The sequence below is a fragment of the Sceloporus undulatus genome, chromosome 5 (genome assembly GCF_019175285.1).
Source record: "Sceloporus undulatus isolate JIND9_A2432 ecotype Alabama chromosome 5, SceUnd_v1.1, whole genome shotgun sequence".
In the NCBI taxonomy this organism is placed as follows: Eukaryota; Metazoa; Chordata; class Lepidosauria; order Squamata; family Phrynosomatidae; genus Sceloporus; species Sceloporus undulatus.
In genome coordinates, this window is record NC_056526.1 from 83543876 (window position 1) to 83564143 (window position 20268).

The window sequence follows — 20268 nt, forward strand, 5'->3', positions numbered from 1 at the left end:
AAGCTGATTGTATTCATGCTATTAAGATACAGATTACAGCATTACAGCATACCCCTTTAAGGAACAATTTGGTAAATTTAAATGATATTTTTCTTTTCAAAAGCTAATTGACTTTATTCCTGAAAGGGCAACTACCATATTACTTTTATGCAGACATCTTAAAACTTATATTTGGAAATGATAATAACTTCAGAGTATTTATAAACTCTCCAAACTGATAACCAAGACTAACTGTTCAAAGTATATCAGGGAACTCTCTCCACAGAGATGTTTCAGACTCTCTGGTTAAAAAAGGTCAGAAATTGGGGTGGGGGAAGGAACGACAACACATGACATATGCAGTCTCTTCTCTAATTTGCTGATAAGTGCAAAGGACAGACGCCAAGTAAGATGCATTTTAATGAAAATGGCAACATGCTGATTTCTAGGAAAAGGAAACTTCTTTGTGCATTTCAATAGCCTCAAGTGGGATTATGCCTTTCTAAGCAAAATCTTACTGTACTCTGACACAACAACTAAGGAACTCACACCTCTTGTAATTGTGTCACTTCTGATCAAAAGACAATTGGCCTATATCTAGGCGGTCTCTGCAAGCAGGGACATTCCTCCAAGGAGTGCGTCACGTGCGCCATGCTGATGCTAGAGGGAAAGAAGCAAAGATGCTTCTTATTACAAGATCTGAGAATGTAACTTTCCTTTATGTTTAGTCTCTCTTTACCAACATTAAATTTTTCAAATAGCTTGCAGATTCCTTCCATAGATTGCATAACAGGCAGCTGACGCTAATTTTTTGTATTTTCTGTAATTTACTGACAAGGAGTATTTGCCTGGACTGGGATGGGAATCCTGCATGACATATTTAAAGGTGAATTAACATAGCACTTCAAAATGTTGTACAAAGCAAGTGAGTTGGTTAAAGATAGTAACTTTCTTACCATCTCTTAAGTGCTGCCAGTGATAAACAACAAACATAAAGTGAACAGAACTGCTGTATACATTGATAGCTACTGTGACATTATTTAAATGTACAGGCACACTATGGACACATTGCTTTTTCTGTAGAGCAAGGTGCCTAAAGGAGGATATAATACCTTATTTGAAACATGATAAATGTGGGGTTAGACCCAGCACCTATTAACTTTATTCTTTTGTTCCCATTAAAAGTAGCACTATTATATTTGTAACATGATTTGTTACTAAACTGCTACATGGATACCCAATTATTTTTATGACACCTCTTAGATATATACCAGCTTTTTGCCATCATGGGAAATTCCAACTGAGAAAAGGCAGTGACAAATTTTCAGAAGAATAGCAGACCATTAGAAACAATCTCACCACAATGTTTCTAGATAGCATGACAGAACTGTTTTCATTCTAAGAAACTGATAATCTGAGCATAATTTTTCTGTGGAATTCCTCGGCATCTAAAAGGCTGAAATATTCCTTTTCATGAAAGCTGCACCTCCAAAGAGAAATGCAAAGCCTTTTCAATTTCAATTTTTCTTATACAACTCAGCCCTCTGCAAGATCACACTGTGATATTTTGGCCAACAGTCATCCCATGGAGAATTTATAGCTTCACGGGGGAAATTAAAGCCATTCAAATAAAGTCAAATCTGTGAACATTAGATTTCGTTTTTTCCTGTTTCCACTGACTCCATCGCTCTGTAAAAAGAAGCAGAATAGCTAGGCCACCAAGATAAATTACACTATTAACTCTTAGATTTGATTAAAATATGTCTATAATGTATCATTTTCCCCCTTCAACAAGGGTTCCTCAAGAACTCTTCATCAAAATTATATCAGTAACTTCTTATTAAAATGTTGTCTTTTTATAAATATATTTTCTACATTTTGTAAATGGATATAGAAACACATGTTGGAAGAAATATGATATTTTTATGATACTCGCTTTAAAAACTGGTTGAAGAGGCAGTAATTGAGAAAACTACATCAAAATGCAGGTGCAATTTCTACTGATGCTAACAGTGGAATAGAGTGCATGCTTGATTCTGAGGCAATACAATAGCTCCGTGATGGCGAACCTATGGCATGTATGCCAGAGGTGGCACTCGGAGCCCTCTCTGTGGGCACATGTGCCGTCACCCAAGCACAGAGTTTGCCAGAGTTTGTTACTGGAAAGCCAGAGGGACATGGCACTTCGCAATAAATAAGTGGGTTTTGGGTTGCAATTTGGGCACTTGGCTTCTAAGAGGTTCACTTTACTGCAATATCTAAACAGCTTCCCAGAATATTTAAAAAATGTATAACTGTTACCCACCAGGTAACAGCAACCAACCTTTTCCCCTTCTTATTTTCATAAAATTGTCAACCATTTCAAGGGAAGCTCTTTCTATTTGTCTAAGACTCATACCAAAAGCTGGCATTGAATCATAGGCTGGTTAGACCCAATAAGCAAAAAAGCATCTTTCAGGAAGAAAGAAGCTCCTTCTGGAAAGAACTTAGCACTCTATGGTTCTGTCAGGATCAGGACAGGTTTCAAACAATTTTCTATGTATGTCATTAGATGTCCCTCCAAAGTCAGATATGAAACTTTAGGAGGCCACCGGGGAAAATCAGCTTTTTTTTTCTTTTTGTTTTAAGTAACTTGTTTTCTGGACAGACGTAATTAAGCCTACTGCAAACCACTGATGTTATTTTTAAAATAAACATTAAAGTTCAAGAATGCTGCAAAACACAACCTCTAAAAAGAAGTTGAAAGTATTAATTCTGATAGCTATTGCTCATGACTGGTAATCCTTTCCTCATCTCTTGCTGAGAATTTCAGAACTTAATTTTTTTTAACCTGTACTAAAAATCCAGAAAATTTTAAAACAGGAAGATATGACTTCCAATATAGTGAACAATGAGGACCGAACAGAAAGGCCAAAATAAAATTGCTTCAGGTCACTTTGGAGGTATGCTGTTTAAATGACACACACATCTTAAGAGGACAGAGGCTGTACCAAAGCTGTGCTCTAGTCCTTAGGACTGGAGCGTGGTTTTGGTGCGGCTTCTGGCCTCTTAGGATGCATGCATCATTTAAACAGCATACCTCCAAAGTGACCTGAAGCAGCTTTATTTTGGCCTGTCTCTTTGAGCCCTATGTTCCTACTTAGTACGTGATAGTGTATTCAGTTATGAAAGCTTAATGCTTCTGTCACTATACATTCATTTACCTCTACTGGTGGTTTGAAGACTGAGTTGCTGGTGATCACTTCTTTTTTGTCATCTCCATTTCCTAATCTCAAAGCTATTCTTTGTGCCTCTCTCTGAACACCTTCACTGTACTGGTTGTTGTTTGCTTCTTCATAACGGTCCATCCAAGCCTTGATTTTAGTTTCCCATCCAAAGTTTGAACTGTCAGAAGGATCAATCTCTGGAGCAGAGCCCTAAAACAGAATAGGTAAACATAAAATTAGAATAAAACCTTGGATTTAATGTGAAGTGGACCCAAAAAAAGGGCTATTTTTTCTCATTTAAGAAGGCAAAACAAACACGTAAGTCTATTTCTGGTAAAACAACTGGAGCCAACCAATGTCCAAGAGAAGTGTTCCCTTATGGCTAGGGTAAAGTGATCCATAAAATCTAATACAGAATTTGGCAAGGAAAAGATACAGTATACTAACCAAGCCATAGTTGTCAATTTTTTAGTACCAGGTGAAATTGAAGGAATTTGTCCAGGTGTCTTCCCTACAAATCTATTGTGGGAACAACTGGTGTTTAGAACTGTTCTTGCTGCCAACCCCATTAATGATTTATTCAAAGAACAATAAGCTAGGTAATCCATGTGGTCACCCAGAGATTGATGATGTACAGTACCTAGAAACCCAACAGACTGGATGCCCCAGATCATAACATACAAATAGGATGTTTGTACACTTGATGTCTGATATGATTCTGGACATAGGTTTTAAGCATTCTACAGGCATCAAGCTTGTGTCATAGCTCTCCTCTAGCATGAGACTTGTTGGGGCTGAAAGCTAACTAAAGATTTCAAGAAACTACCCAATTCTGCCACCTGTCATTTTAAGGTGTTTGGTCATTTTCTAGACTTCACTGCAGAAAACCTAGAACATCTACCTGGGGCAGAGCACTTTAGTCTTTTTGCACAATTCTGGAAGATCTTCCATATTATTTGAAAGGTGGTGTTGACGCCAGGACAGTAGGGACCATGTTGTCCACCACAATGAGAATGAAAATGGCCCCAGGAATCAATTCAATTATCGCCTGGGACATTAGAAGCTTGTTGAGAGAGATTAGTGGAGCATTCCTCAGAGACAGGTAAGTAGTCTATTCATTTTGCTGAAAGGAACAGCCTCCTGTTGGCTGTGTGACCATGAACCTGTGACACGAAAGGCAGACAACTGTGATCAACACATGTTCCAATGCCTTCCCAATGTTCATGGCTGTGCTAGAGTCAATATCCAAAAGTTGATTAATGGCTGAATCCCTGGGACATGAATATCAGAGTGAAGTCAAGTGTGAAATCTTGAGCACCTATTCATCCAAAGTAGGAAGCTCCTCTGATTGCCAGAAACAATACAACTTTTCCTCATGCTGACCACAGACTAGTATGACCCTGGGGATAAATTTTCTTACTCCCTTGCCTCTACCACCAGATCTTGCAGGCCCCTGGCTTTGAAGGTACATGGTAGGATACCTACCAGCCTCTTTATTGTGCAAGTTAGACAAATTAAACAGAGATGTTGATGTAAGATTTCCCAAGTAAATGTTGTATGGCACTGGACTCCTCATACATCTACCAGTGTCTCAACCATGGTCCCTGTAAGGCCATCACAGTTGGAACTACAGTTCTAGCTAAGAACTAGATGCAATCCACAAATGATGATGATTACAATTTCTTATCTGACTTTCCCCACAAATAGAGGCGGGGAATAGCAACAGATTAAAATACAACATATATTAGTTGAAAAAATTTAACATCAGTTAAAACACATAAACCAGTTAAAACACATATCAGTTTAAAAGAACATATAAAACTAATACATACTAAAACAATCAATCCGTAGTTTAAAATTAACAATTTAAAGAAATCAGTGAAAAAGCACATCATGCCAGTCAGTTTAACCAGGTTCTTTCAAAGATGAAGTGAGGAACCTAAAGAAATACAGTTCAAGCAACTAATACAGTTGTCTCTTCTATCATGGAGTGGGTTAAGACTACCTTAACATGCAGTTAAGAATTTAGGATGTGGCACAGAGTAACACCATACTTTGTGTCAACTAGATCAACCAGTGCCTCATTCCTGTTCTTGATGATTGCTGCCTTGAAAATTACCAAGCTATAGAGTCACTGAGTCATCAACAGTAGGTACCTTCAACCAATCTATGACTTCTTGCAAAAATAGTTAACTTGATAGAAATGTATAGGTCTGCTTCCATCCACTCACCACTCTGCAGATTTGTGAAAATCCTGAGGAAGGGAACCGCCAGTCTCATGGGCACTATCTATAGAAAAACTACTGTGGAACCCTCTGCGTTTTAGGATCCTCAGTGGTGGTCCTGTGAATTCCCAAGGCTTTGGCCACTTAAAGATCTTAATGGCCTTATTCAAAATGGTAGGAACCAATGCTGTTTAAACATGCTCCACTGTAACAGAAGAACAGTAGCCTGAACAGCCCTCCTTTGTCCTCCAACTGTAGCAACCAAGTCCCTAGAGTCAAATTTGTTTCTGTGTCAACATGAACTATGTGCTTATTATTATTATTATTATTTATAGTATTAAAGACCATTGTTGTTGGGCCACAGAGGAAGAAGGCCAGTAGAGTTTTTTTATCTTATACTTGATGTCAATTTCCTTGTTCACTTCATCAGTAGCAAGATAAACAAGAATACTTTGTCATTTATCATGGACTGCCTTTCTCTACCAGTGTGCTCACAATCAGAATATTTGGCCATTTCCTTCTTGTAAAGAATAGCAAGCTGGAAGAAGAAGTGCTGTTGGGATCTGAATACTCCTTTACTACCATGACACCTATGGCATCTGCCTCACTGCCTACTTTTGAGGGGGGACTCAGCATCTTATCCGAAAGCCCCAGAAATCTGTCACACAAAGAAACCTTGGACTGGACTGGTCTTGGACCATGCTGAGGAAGCCCTCACTTGCTAGGCTGTAGTTTCAAATATGGAATGGTCCTCCCTTCTCTGCTACTGCATTTGCCCTCTCTAAATGAAATGGCTAAGAACAGAAAGGACCAAGCAGCTGACAATCAAGCTCCTGTGGAACAACTAGTCCCCTAAATGTTGGTGTACTCACTGCCCTTCAGAAAGATACCCATTCCTGCTCTTAAAACTGGAATCCTGAAGTGGTTGTGAGCTGAATATGATGGGGGAAGGATGACTGAGGGCCCATTAAATCCATAAAACTATTGCTATAAACAGCTATGGGAATACAATAACAGACAGAAAGGCAGATAGGTCACAAGCAGTACACTGATTTCTATGCTTCCTCTTAGGAAAGTAAAAAAAAATTGGGCCTCAACAAGTTAGGCAGCAACAACATAGGAAAGGAAATAATGGGGACAGGTGAACAGTTAGAAGAATAATGAGAAAGTCTGCTGGGACCAACACTATGACCTAAGAAGTGGTGATAAGAGCACACGCACCACACTCACTTCTATGTCAGCACTCTCTGAAGATGCCAGCCACAGATCCTGGCGCAACGTCAGAAACAAACTCTTCTACAACATGGCTGAATACCCCACAAAAAACTATGGATGCTGGCCATGAAAACCTTCAACTTCAAAGTAGTGTTTTTTATTTGCATTTTTTCCATATTCATGAGGGTCCTTCAGCCCTAATCCCAGCAAATGTAGAGGGACCACTGTAATTTTTATTCTCAGTAGGGTTCTGATTCTTCCTAGAGTAAAGTACTAGAAGATTTCTGTCCAGTTCCTTGGCTCTTGGTCTCTTTCAGTTTTCTAATCTGTCCTCTTAAGGCTGTTTAACAGCTACATGAAACTACTGGAAGAAGGCATAAGGAGATAGGAAGTGTGATGCTATAAATATTCAGATGACATCTGGGTCTGTCCTTTCCCTTCTGTGAGTAATTGCTTTTGAAATGTGTCAGGAAATGGCAACTGTACCCAGACCATCAAATGGTACCAGCTACTGGAAGCATGTGATTCGCCCATTGTAAGATTCCCTGACTTGTAATTTGTTTCCAAGAATGTCAGATCATGCTTATCATATTTAAAGCACTATTATGGTCTGAGACACCTTCTCCCCTCTTTTGTTTATATCACCTAGTCCTCTTACATGTCTCAGCAATAACTAAGCATCAAGAGAGCCTTACTGCACTGTAAGTGTGGAACTCTCTTACTCAAGAGGTATCACTGTATTGCTTCATTACTAACCTACCATCACAAGATGAAAGATGTCTGAATCTAGGTGCATGTTTTTGTTTTGGCTGATTTTCTGGCTATTTCATTACTATACTTGTACTGTACTGTAAATAATTTCAGAAAAATCTTTTGAGGTACTGCTGCTAGTTTGCTTTCTTTGTATTTTTACTTTGAATTTTATTTATTCCTTGTTTTTATTGTTGCTATTGTACTCTTTTTGTACTGATCACATTGAACATTTTTTTTAAAAAATATATATAACAAACACAAATTGGCATTTGTGAACTCTCCCACTTGAGTCCACTCTAGATTGTGAATGTATTGTACACTGCATTAATTACAATAGAAGTATTTAAATAATAATAGTAAAAATAATAATAATAACAATTACCTTAACTCTTGAAGATTTCCTAGAACCTTCGCGAAAGGCCTGAAAATTTCCAATTACAAATACAAAATGTCAATTTTTGATAATTGAAGATTAAGACAAATATTCTCTGGGGGGAGTATACAGAAAACAATTCATTTTAGAAAATATGCATCTTACAGAAAAGACGACAGAAATCCCATGGCAGTGAAAAAAGAATTTTTTCCTTCCTACATTTGTTTTAACTACTTCTATAAAATCATTAATTTTCTCCTAATTCTGTACATATGTTCCTCATTACTCCTGGAAGGCTCAGTGAATGCTCAACTAATAAAAGATAATTTTGCCTATGAGATACAGTATATAAATGTGTTGTAACTTTGGAGACAGCCTTGGTTTGTCCTCTTAGATAGGAACTCAATCCCTATCTTTTATTTCTCAATCGTACGATTCTACTTTCTTCCTTAGCCTGAGACCACAGCCCATTTATACCATCCCACCTTCCTCATCTGCATGCTTACCACTGCTACTTTTTGTCCCTGTTCTCAGTTCAGTACCAGCCCATCACAAAGGTCATGTAGTAAGATGCCCTCATGGTCTCCAAATCTTTGAGAATGACCTTTTCATCCTTCTCTAAAGATCAAGGACTCCCAATCAGATAATATAAATTATAATGATTTTTGGTGAGAAATACAGAATATTCTAGCAAGATCAATTTCTATAAACATATGCTCAAAGCCGCGTATAACGCAGGCACACTGTATTTTAGACATTTTTCTTTTTTTATTTTATTGTAGTAATTTAATATTATTTTAATGTATTATTTTTGTATCTTTTTAACTGTATTGTTTTTAATGTTGTAAGCCGCCCTGAGTCGTAGTCCTGGGAAAAGGGAAGTAAGTAAGTAAGTAAATAAATAAATAAGCAAGCAGTATAGAAATGTACTTGCTATTGCTACTCATGAATATGTATTTTATAAATGTTAACTTCATGAAAATGTGTTCTTGGAAATATGGTCAGCTTATATTAATGTATATATCTACCCATGTTTTTATCCTATGTACTTTCTCTGATTATGCTTTCTTCTCTTTTTAACCATTCCTTTGTAATCAAACTTTTTAAAGTGTAAACAAATTTAATAATTAACATACCTTTTTACATTTTGCGATGTTTTGTTCTTTCTCCCCACTTTTTTTCCTTTTCTTATCTGTGACCTTGGTGACTCGTGTAGCAGTTAGAGTAATTGTAGTTGGTGTGTGTTGAAAAGCAGTATATAGTTCTACAGGAACTTCATCACCACTTTCTGTTGCACTGGTATCCCCATCTTTTAATTTAAAAAAGGATAAAGAAATATGTATCTTGTAATTCTTTTTCAGTATTTGGATATTCCTTGAATGATTATCATGCTGCTTACTTACTATACTAATGGCAAAAAATATTAACTAACTTTATATAAATTGTAACATACAAAAATAAATTTGAAAAACCATGAGTTCCAAAACACACTGCAGAAATAATCCAGTTTGAGATCACTTTAACTGTTCTGGCTCATGTTAGGGAATACTGGGAATTGTAGTTTGTTGTGTCACCAGAGCTCTCGGATTATAGAGGGCTAAATGTCTCACAAAACTACAGTTCCCAGAATTCCCTAGCACTGAGCCAGGGCAGTTAAAGCGGTCTGAAATTGGATTATTTCTGCAGGGTGTTTTAGACCAAAATCAGTAAAATATATATCCACAGGATCAGGTTTTGGGAGACAGAAGAAAATTATAAAAGATTTATATTCTGACTATTTAACTCAATGAATTTTCCAATTTTTCCAAAGTATTATGAAATTTACAAAGGCACTAAATACAAGTTTAATCAAACCAATCCTCAAATAAGAAATGTACTTATTAGATTACGCAAATGTACATTTCCACTATTTTTCTTCCTGAGGTACCATAGGCACTTAAAATGCATTTTATATATAAGGTTATAAAATAAATATTGCTTTGAAAAAAAGGCTTTTAAAATCAGAGGATGCATGGGGAAAGTATGGTCCATGTCCCATGTGGAGTGAACAACTCCTTTTTTGCACGTTCAAGAGTACATTCCTCCCAATTTACATTTGTTTGGATGTGTGTGTACAAACAAACTATCCCCAAAATGGCAGTCACTGCTCATGGAGCAGTGGCTTATCTGTCAACAGCCCCCACAACTTTCCCAAACCATTTGAAAACCTCAGCATACTCAAACATATCACAATCCTCATGCAAAAGAATGGTGACACTATATTCAAAATATCCTTGAAATCTAGCTTTTGGGAATATATGAATATTATATATATATATATATATATATATATATATATCATGAAGCCTGCTACCTAAACTAGTTTTAAAAAAGCAGCAGGAAATCAATCCAACCACAGAATTACTAAATTACTAAACAAAAATATCATAGAACACAACCTAAGAGCAAACCACTTATTTTCTTCAGTTGGCTTCTGCAGACAGGTTACTAACAGGTTATATATTTGGTACATATTTCCCTTTCCAGTGAATGCAGGATGTAAACTAATACTTTGTCTTGCAGCAGAATCTTAGCCAGATTAATTAATAACTGCTTCCTGGTAACTGCAGCTTAATGGTCAGGTCAAAGGCCTATATATATAAAACTCTGGTTCTTCATCATTAGCTAACCAGTTGTCTATAGGGAACCCAAATACAGGATGTGACAGCCTTTTCCAACTGTTGTTTCCCAGCAACTGGTATTCACGGGTATGTAATTTCTAAACCTAGAGGTCAGCACATAATTATTATAACTTAACATTATTATTGAAGTTGTCTTATCCTTTTTAATGCAAAATTTCATGACTATCATCACACTTTACAGTAATGAGCTCCTTTAATTATGAACTTTGATCTGTCCTAAAATCTTCCCAAATTCAACTTGAAATGTAAGCACAAGGGGTGTGTGAGTCCTACAGCACCACAATTCTCCCTACCCTGCCATGCCACAAGTTCATCAGGGGTTCTGAGACACTCTGATTTTCTTCTTATCAACAGTGAAATATTGTGGTAGTATATGTAAACTTGCAAAGCTTACTATAGGTATACCAAGGTGCTTCTAGCAATCTGGGCTTCGTCCAAAGATATCTGAAATCCCCCATCCCCTACTTAACTAAATATATATTAGTCTACCTTATTAAAAATAAGTTGCATCATTATTTTTTCAGTGAAAGGATTCTTATGGTTTATATAAAAAATTTCACATGGAACATGATATTATATATATATATATATATATATATATATTCCTTATATTCTCTGATTAACACATTAAATCATTCCCTCCATGTGCAAAAAGTATTTATAATTAGAACAGCATATAACTGTAAAGAAGAACCTGCATGGCGTAGTGATCTGAGCACTGGGACTACGACCCTAAAGATCAGGATTCCCACTCAGCCATGGAAACCCACTAGATGATCTTGGGCAAGCCACACACTCTCAGCCCCAGAAAACCCCATGATAAGATTGCCTTAGTGTTACAATAAGCTGGAAACAACCTGAAGGCACACAACAATAATTGTAAAGATACACAGCTTACCTGACATGTTTTCCCTTTTTCTACGCTGCAGCAACATTGCCCTTTCTTTATCTAAACTCCTGTTTCAAAAAAGGAAAAGAAATGAAGGTGAAAACAAGTGATGCTGGTTGTTTAAGCATTAAAAGTTTTCTAAGCAACAGAGCTGCAATTAAATAGAATAGAAAATTAAAATATAAGTAGCTGTTTCCACTCACTGGACTCAATTTCACTTGTTCACAATCATTATCTGAAGGGGCTCCCTGCTCTAGGAAGTTGACACTCGCTATGAAGTCCAAAGCAAAGCCAAGGTATACGAGTATCAAAGCATAACAGAACTAAGCACGATCACATCTGAATCCCTGCTACTTCAGCACTTCAGTTTTATAGTATTAAAAGCAGGCAAAGGCGCTGAATTACTTAGCAAAAGCCAATGATTCACAGGCACAAATTATTAAAATGTAAAGACACATAAATTGTGAGTGATTTTGTATAAATTTTTTGGCAGAATAACTTGTAAATCAAAAGTCTACGTAGAAATCTTAGAATCAAAGATATAATGGTAAGCAGTGAATGAAAAATAATTATACTGGGGATGCTTACATCCCCTCCTACAAAGAGATTTGGTATTAAATAGGGATCTCACTCAACCCTTACTCTCAAAAGGATGTTGTGCAGTATTTCAGGGTGAGCTAAGTGAAGTCTTCCCAATGTTGTTAAGATTTACAACTCCCAGCATTCCTCAGGATTGATTATACTGGTTGGAGCTGATGAGAGATAGTCCAACGTCAACTTGACGGACACCCTGTTCTATTTGCTTACATCCTATCTTATTATTCCAGGTGAAAGGTCAGCTGACTGTTGTATGCATACTCTCTAGTATTCTACCCTCATGGATAATATTACAGTCCCAAAGCAGTGAGGAAGGAATAATGTGCAACAGCTCTGCCTTCAATGAGATACTAAACAACAACAGATTGCTTATTTTCTTGATCTAGGAAACAGCAGCAAGAAAAGCTGTTTGTATGTTGCTGGGTGAGCTACTGATGAGAAGAACACTTGGTTCTGCATTGCTTGTGAATAAGGTTCCATACACAAAGATAAAAGACATGTGAGGTTTCTATACTCTTGCCCACGCACAAGAATACCATATAAACTCGACTATATGTCAACCTCATGTATAATTCAAGGACAGGTTTTGGGCCCAAAATTATGGATTTTGATATGACCTGTAGATAAGTCAAAGATAAAAGTTAGGGGCATGTAACAAAGGATCTAAAGGATGAAGTAAAGCAAAACAAATGCCCAAAAACCTACAAAATTCCAGCAGGCATAATTGTTTGTGCTCACACTAAAGGCTAAATGGATGATAGAGGTAGGGGAGGAGTCAGTGCTTCCAGGACAGATTGCACTCTTGCTTTTCATCAGGGGATGGTCTACTTTTTTAAAATAAGAGTTAAAGTAAAGTACTTTCATCGACCTGTGCATAAGTCAGCTCAGTTTTTTGGGGTCAATTTTTTGACTAGCATCTCTAGACCAATAGCTCAGTGTATTCAGTAGACCCACATGCTCAAGCTTTCCTTCTTATGTGAGCTGGGACAACTAAAATTCCATTTTCTTTACTCTGTTCTGAACTTTACAATAATCTAATGCAATGATATAAATTTTTGAAGATAAAAAGCAGTAGCTATTTTTCCTCCAAAAAGGGCACTTCTCATAACCCTGTGATATGAACTACTGTTTGAGGGACCCATATTTCTGGGATAACCAAGAGGTTACTTTTCATAACAAGAGATTAATAGTAATTTTCAAAACAGTTTAAAAATATTAAATGTATCATAGATATATGGAGATATGTTGCATAATTACTTCATCATTCTACCTATAAATTCCGAACACTATATGACAACAATACATAATTTCTTATTAGCTACATCCTACTTACCTAGGTTGACAACGCTCACAGAGGTATGTATCAGGAATATGTTGCCTGTCGATCCCCATGCAATCAATGTGCTGCCAAACACTTTAATGTTTTTTCAAAAAAAGAGTACAATTTTAGTTTCACATATTATTAAAGCTTACACAGTTCCTTCTAGATTCTCCCTATGCTACTAGATGTTTTCTTCCCTTAAAAAGCTCCACTGTATTATGTGAACACCCATTAAATGCACTGGTTCCTCAACACTTACTACAGCTTGAAAAGTTCCAAATCTAATCAGATGAAAATTTTAAAAGAAAAGATAAATCACCCCAAAATTGCATGTATATTAAGATGAACAGATGAAAAGAATATACCTGGCTGTTTGGATGGCAAGTTCCCCAACAAACCCCCACAAAGTGCTCCTTGAACTCTCCTTGAAATCCTGTAGCAATTTGGCAATTTTTAACAAATAAAGCTCCAAGGGAAATGACTGCCAATACCCACACTTATTACTTCCAGCATTTCCTGGGAAATTGCTATTGCCACTTAAAATAATGTCATGTACCTCTGTAATCACCTGGTACCTCCTCCACGATATCAATGGCAATAACATCCCTGGCTCTGCGACTCAGATCAGGGCTGTTCAACTGTTGGTCTAGCTCTTCATCACCCATTCCTCCCGCTTACCCATCTGTAGGGTTAACAATGATTTCTGAGCTGTGACCATTTTCAGCATGACCCCCACTTGCAGAGAATCTTTGCTGGCTTGGCTGGTCTGTCACCTTCCCTGTCCATCCTGAAGGCAAAATGGGAGCTATCACAAAGACAAAATGCCAAGGCTTCCACTTCTTCCATATTTGATTAATGCCCTGAAATGCCTGTGTGTGGGCCTAAACATGGTTTGCTAAGGAAGGAAATGGTTCTGAACAATTAGGGACCAGGAAAGCTAGCATAAATAGTATATAATAATGATAATAACAATAATAATCTGTACCAATATGGGACTACGTTACCTGCATTTGTCACAACAGATCATATATCCATCATCGTGTGTAAATCCACAAATGCATCTGGTTATATCAGTTCCATAGCTTCCATCTTCAGATGTGCTGATAGTAGTAGCACTAGAGGTCTCATCAAAATTTGGAGTAGTATATATGCCTACTTCATTCTTGCTTATAAGAACTGATGGAGGAGGAGATGCTGGAGGTGTTGGAGGAGGTCGTGCACCATAGTTATGGTCCTGGAAAATAATTTACATAAAGTTTTCAACATTTTAACTTTCAATATATAGAATTTTAGTGGAGGGCAGAGCTGGATTCCACTTCCGAGCCATCCATAGTCCAAAAGGCATCAGGGGATAGGCCCACGCCCCCTGATATCACCTGGTCCCCAGATGAAGTGCCTGCTGGAACTCTTCAGTTGGCACTACATTCAGTGCAAAAGGGTGCAGGGTAGACTAAGTAATTGACACTCACACTCCCATATGGAAGAGCAGAGAGAAATGGAAATCTCCACACTGATCTCCAATCACTATCACAGACAACAGGGACTCCTAAACCAGCTGGTCTCAGCAGAGGATCTTGTTTAGGAATATCTTTAGGATGGATTAGGAACTTCTGTGGCCCCAATTAGGCTCATGAGTTCTCCAACTGATAGATACATACAGTTGGCCCTTCTTATACACAGATTTTTTTATGCACGGATTCAAGCACCCACGGTTTGAAAATGTTCAAAAAAGTATAAATTTCAAATATCAAACCTTGATTTTCCAATTTTTATAAGGGACACCATTTTGCTCTGTCATTATATTTAATGGTACCTGACCATCCACAGATTTTGTTATACGCAGGGGATCTTGGAACCAAACCCCAGCGTATAACAAGGGTCCACTGTAGATAGACAGAGAGACAGACAGATAGGCAGACAGTTTATTTAAATATTTTCCAACTTCGCCCTGCACAGAAACCCAGATGTACAATATTCACAAGGCACAAGCACTGACACAGTGTTTTCTTGTACTGAAATTTTGAAAATCAAGCCATCTTAAGTGAGGATTTGATCATTTAGACTGCATTAGCACATTATACAAGACTCTAAGCAGGATGGTCTGGTCTAGAAAGCCACTAAACATAGAATCAAACCCAGAAAACCAGTAGGATTACTCATGTGGTTACTAAAGAGGTTTGCTGCAACTGGCTATATTACCTACACTATTTAATCTTTATTCCCCGGATCCTGCTACATACTTTGAGAGGAACCATAATAGCATGACTGAATTTAAACCATAAAAATGTTTTCATTTACATTTTATTCATTTTCTACCATAGCACTATGTTCTCCAAGTGTTCACTGTTTGCTAGCTTTTTTGTATTCATTTCATATTCATTTGCCGAAATAAGCATCTATTTATCACTAATATGTATGTCCAGGAAAATCGTTCAGCATCAATAGGAATGATGCTAGTCAAGGCTCTACATACGCACTTGTTCTTTAATCATGACATAACAGAGCAGAGAAATCTGAGTAGAATTTAAAGATGAATCTAGACAAAAGCACAGTGACTGACAGAGATTTTACCTGGGTAGGAAAGAAGCCAGAAGCCTATAGTATTTTAAGTACTGTGCATGCTTTATTTTCTTTAAGGAAAAGGCTTATCTTTTATACATTAATAGTTACTATTTCGTTAAGGTGTCACTGATATACAGAATAAAAATAAGGTATCCTGACTGAGTCATCACTCTGAAAAAGCAAAAACAAAACGGATCCTACAAGCTGCTGCAAAAGCCAGAGCTGACAGAATCAGGTGCCAGTATTACAGTGCCACTAACTGATTAATGGTGTAGTTGATAAGTTCAATGCACCAAGCTCTAGTTCGTTTTTGGACACAATCAAGTCACAGATGATTTTAGAAAACTCTAGAGATATTAGTTATTATTCTGAACACTCAATCTGCATGTAATATGGGTGTTTAGTACACAAAACGGGGTTGCATCATATGGCAAAGATCCACCTCAATAGAGACACATACTATCTTTTGCAAGCTGATGAAGCAATGGAACAGCACTATAATCCTTGTAAGGGCAAGAGCAGGCTGCAAAGCATCTTATAGGCTGCTGAGAGGTCCAAGGCCCAGTAGCAGCAGTATGCTGCCCTTCTGGTCTTTTAGCTGTCTATGCAATGTTAAGCAGGGAAGACCTGGAGGTGTCAACCTACTTGACAAATAAAGGTGCTGCTTTAACTGACACAGCAGTTATCTTATAGAATCGTAGAGTTGGAAGAGACCACAAGGGTCATGCACTCCAAACACCTGCCATGCAGGAACTCACAACCAAAGCATGCCCAAGAAATGGCCATTTAGCCTCTGTTTAAAGACCTCCAAAGGTCTGAGGGAGTGTTCCACTGTTGAACAGCTCTTACTGTTAGGACATTCCTCCTAATGTTTAGGTGGAGTTTCTTTTCCTGTAGCTTGCATCCATTGTTCCATGTTCTAGTCTCCGGAGCAGCAGAAAACAAGCTTGTTCCATCCTCAATGTGACACCCCTTCAAATACTCAAACAGGGCTATCATATCACCTCTTAACCATCTCTTCTCCAGGCTAAACATACCCAGCTCCCTAAGACTGTCCTCATAAGGCATGGTTTCTAGACCTTTCAACATTTTGGTGGTCCTCCTCTGGACATGCTCCAACTTGTAACATCCTTTTTGAATTGCAGTGCCCAGAACTGGACACATTCTAGGTGACGCCTCACCAAAGCAGAATAGAATGACACTATTATTTCCCTTGATCTCTAGACACCATACTTCTATTGATGCAGCCTAAAATTGCATTGGCCTTTTTAGCTGTCACAACACACTGTTGACTCATGTTCAACTTGTGGTCTACTAGGACTCCTTTCATATGCAGTCTTGCTAAGCCACGTGTTCCCCCATCCTATATCTATGCATTTCATTTTTTCTACCTAAGTGCAGTACCTTACATTTTTCCCTGTTGAAGTTCATTTTGTAAGTTTTCGCCCAGCTTTCTAATCTAATAAGGTCATTTTGAATTTTTAATCCTGGCTTCATCTGCAAATTTGATAAGCATGCCCTCTATTCTTTAATCCATGTCATTAGTAAAGATGTTGAATAGCACTGGGCCAAGGACAGAACCCTGTGGCAGCCCACCGGTTACTTCTCTCCAGGATGAAGAGGAGCCATTGTTGAACATCCTTTGGGTTCGGCCGTTCAACCAATTACAAATCCACCTAACAGTTACATTGTCTAGCCCACATTTTACTAGTTTGTTTGCAATAATATCATGGAGACCTTCTCAAAGGCCTTACTGAAATCAAGACATGCTCTATCTACAGCATTCCCTTTGTCTACCAAGCTGATAATTTTAGCAAAAAAGCAGATTAGAGTGGCATGACTTGTTTCTCAGAAACCTGTGTTGACTTTTTGTGATTATGGAACTCTGATTATCTGCTCTACAAACTTTCCTGGTATTGATCTCAGACTAACTGGGCATTAATGGTTAGGATCCTCTTTTTTCCCTTTTTGAAGATGGGGACATTTTCCCTCCTCCAGTCTGCTGGGACTACTCCTGTTCACCAGTTCTCAAAAACTATTGCCAACAGCTTTGAGATTACATTTGCCAGTTCTTTTAATACCCTTGGATGTAGGTCATCTGGCCCTGGAGAATTAAATTCATTTAGATTAAACAGATATTCCTGTATCTCCTCTTTACTTATTCTGTGCTGCATTTCTCCTATTGTGTCCTCTCCTCTATTTTTGTCACGTTGAGCACCCTTTTCTTTTTGTGAGAAGACTGAGGCAAAGAAGGTGTTGAGTAACTCTGCCTTTTCTCTGTCCCTTGTTAACAATACACCGTCTTCTCCATGTAGTGGCCCTGCCATTTCCTTCTTCCTTTTGCTAAAAAAAGCCCCTTTTATTGTTCTCGGGTGAGGTATGTCATGGGGTAGCACTTTATCTGGAAATTCCTGTAAAGTTTCTTTAGAAACCAAGTTTAATACACTGTCTTGTTCAACAAGTACAAATATAAAAATGTTGTCTTTATGCAAGTTGTATATTTATAAGGATGTTGAAATCTTGGTTCTTACTGCTGCGAATTTCCACAATAAACAAGAGAAAGATCACTAATGAAGAGATACTTAATGTTCCGATTACAGAAGAAACTTGAGTACCTGTACTTAAAAAAAAAAAAGACTTACCGCATAAGGCAGACCAATGTAGCTGTGTGAATGATGAGAGCTGTTGTTATATAGCTGGTGTGGATAACTGTTTGACTTCTCAACTACCACAGGGCTAGCTTCTACAGATTCAGGTCTAAAAATCAAGCAGAAAGGCAAAAGATTAAGATTTCAAATACAGTACAAAACATCGATGCATAGGTTCAAGGGTTCTGAAGAAAATTATTGAAGAAAATCTCTGACAAGACACCAGTTTTGCTGCTTATTTAAAACTGCAGCGGTATGGGTTTGAGCTATCAAATGAACATTTATCAATTCGAACAACGCAGACAACAATGTTGTACAACACAACATATCTGCACAAAAACTACTATAAGACAAAAGTACACTAATATCAATACACTGATTGTTTCTGTGAACACATATGAAGTGTAGGAGTTTGCCCATATGCTCTTAGCAAAAATCTGAAATCCCAGAAAGTTTCAGCAATGACATCTAGTGGTGGAATATGTGAAGCACCACAGATTGTGAGAAGCTGCTTTTTAAAAATACCTTTTTTGTAAAAGCACATGAAAGGAAATGTCTTAACGAGGAGGCTATTTCCAATGCATTTCCCCCAATTACTAGTGGGTTGTCTAAAACTTTAGTAGCCCTACATGAAAGAGGAAACAGTAATATAATATGAGTGCATGCACTGAAAATATCCATATTAAGACTCAACTCTACATGTAAATTCAAATAAACACTGTATTTGAAATTTTATTTTTAAATTCTACAAAATTTCAAAAAAAAAATTAAACAAAATTTAACAAATAAGTGTCATTCAATACATACTCAGATGTAACTCAGGTGAGACATTCAAGAAGGTGCAAAATAATTACTAACTTTAAATTGATCTGCTTTGGTAAAGCTCAGTGAACACTGATCCTGTCTATTATGCCTAGAAGTCGTCCAAATGAAACCTTGCTACAGAACGTGCATGGATGAATCAAACACAAAACAGAACATGTTTTGCAAATTTGCAGTTATGCTACAACACTTACTCTGAGCCTGCAGCCATTTCCAAATATGAAGTTTCTGTTGTGTCAACCCCCAACGGGACCACTATGCTCATGACGTTCGTTTCTGATAAATTCGATTACCATGGAGTTCTATGCATTGGTATCCAAAACACTGGGGCATGCCAGCCGCAGTGCTCATTGCAAACATCTAAGTGCATCCACAAACTCTGTTTAATAAAACAAAACAAAAAGTTGGAAAACTTGTTATTTCAAGACTGTAGCATGTTAAAATGCCTAATAATTCTATCCTTTCATAGCATGAAAACAAAGTTATTAAAGACTTAGAAATGGATTCACAGTACAATTCTAACATATGAAATTCAGGAGTAAATCCAATTGGATTTGGAAGTGCCTACACCAAGACATGTTTTGATTTTCAACCCCTCATTACACACCTCAGTATGTAATATGCTTCAACCATTTCCCTTTACATAAATACATGTGTGTTTGTGTTAATTTTCTCTTGATCAGCCTTAAATAAATAATTAGTTCAGCTTATAGGATGTCCACAGAAAGCAAAAAACCATGAATACTATATATACTCGACTATAGGTCAACCTCATATATACTGTAAGTCAAGGGCATGTTTTGGGGCCAAAATTATGGATTTTGATAGGACCCGTGGATAAGTTGAGGGTAAAATTTAGGGGCATGTAATGAAGGATGTAAAGGACGAAGTAAAGGAAAACAATGCTAAAGAACTTACAAGATTCCAGCAGGCTTAAATATTTGTGATCATACTAAAGTCTGGGTGGATGAGAGAGTAGAAGGTGGTCAGTGCTTCC

The 20268-nt window shown here is 37.4% G+C and overlaps 1 protein-coding gene across 1 annotated transcript in view; it reads right to left on the reverse strand.

Annotated features, from left to right (window-relative positions):
* KMT2E (lysine methyltransferase 2E (inactive)) overlaps window positions 1-20268 on the reverse strand; it is a 65350-nt gene that overhangs the window by 41478 nt on the left and 3604 nt on the right. Inside the window, exons 3-10 of the mRNA XM_042469626.1 lie at window positions 19466-19650; window positions 18444-18558; window positions 14244-14473; window positions 13252-13332; window positions 11331-11389; window positions 8888-9060; window positions 7761-7799; window positions 3183-3395 (exon numbers count right to left, since the gene is read on the reverse strand). Coding sequence (XP_042325560.1) covers window positions 3183-3395; window positions 7761-7799; window positions 8888-9060; window positions 11331-11389; window positions 13252-13332; window positions 14244-14473; window positions 18444-18558; window positions 19466-19536 — 981 coding nt within the window. The 5' untranslated portion in view covers window positions 19537-19650. The remainder of the gene's footprint in view (window positions 1-3182; window positions 3396-7760; window positions 7800-8887; window positions 9061-11330; window positions 11390-13251; window positions 13333-14243; window positions 14474-18443; window positions 18559-19465; window positions 19651-20268) is intronic.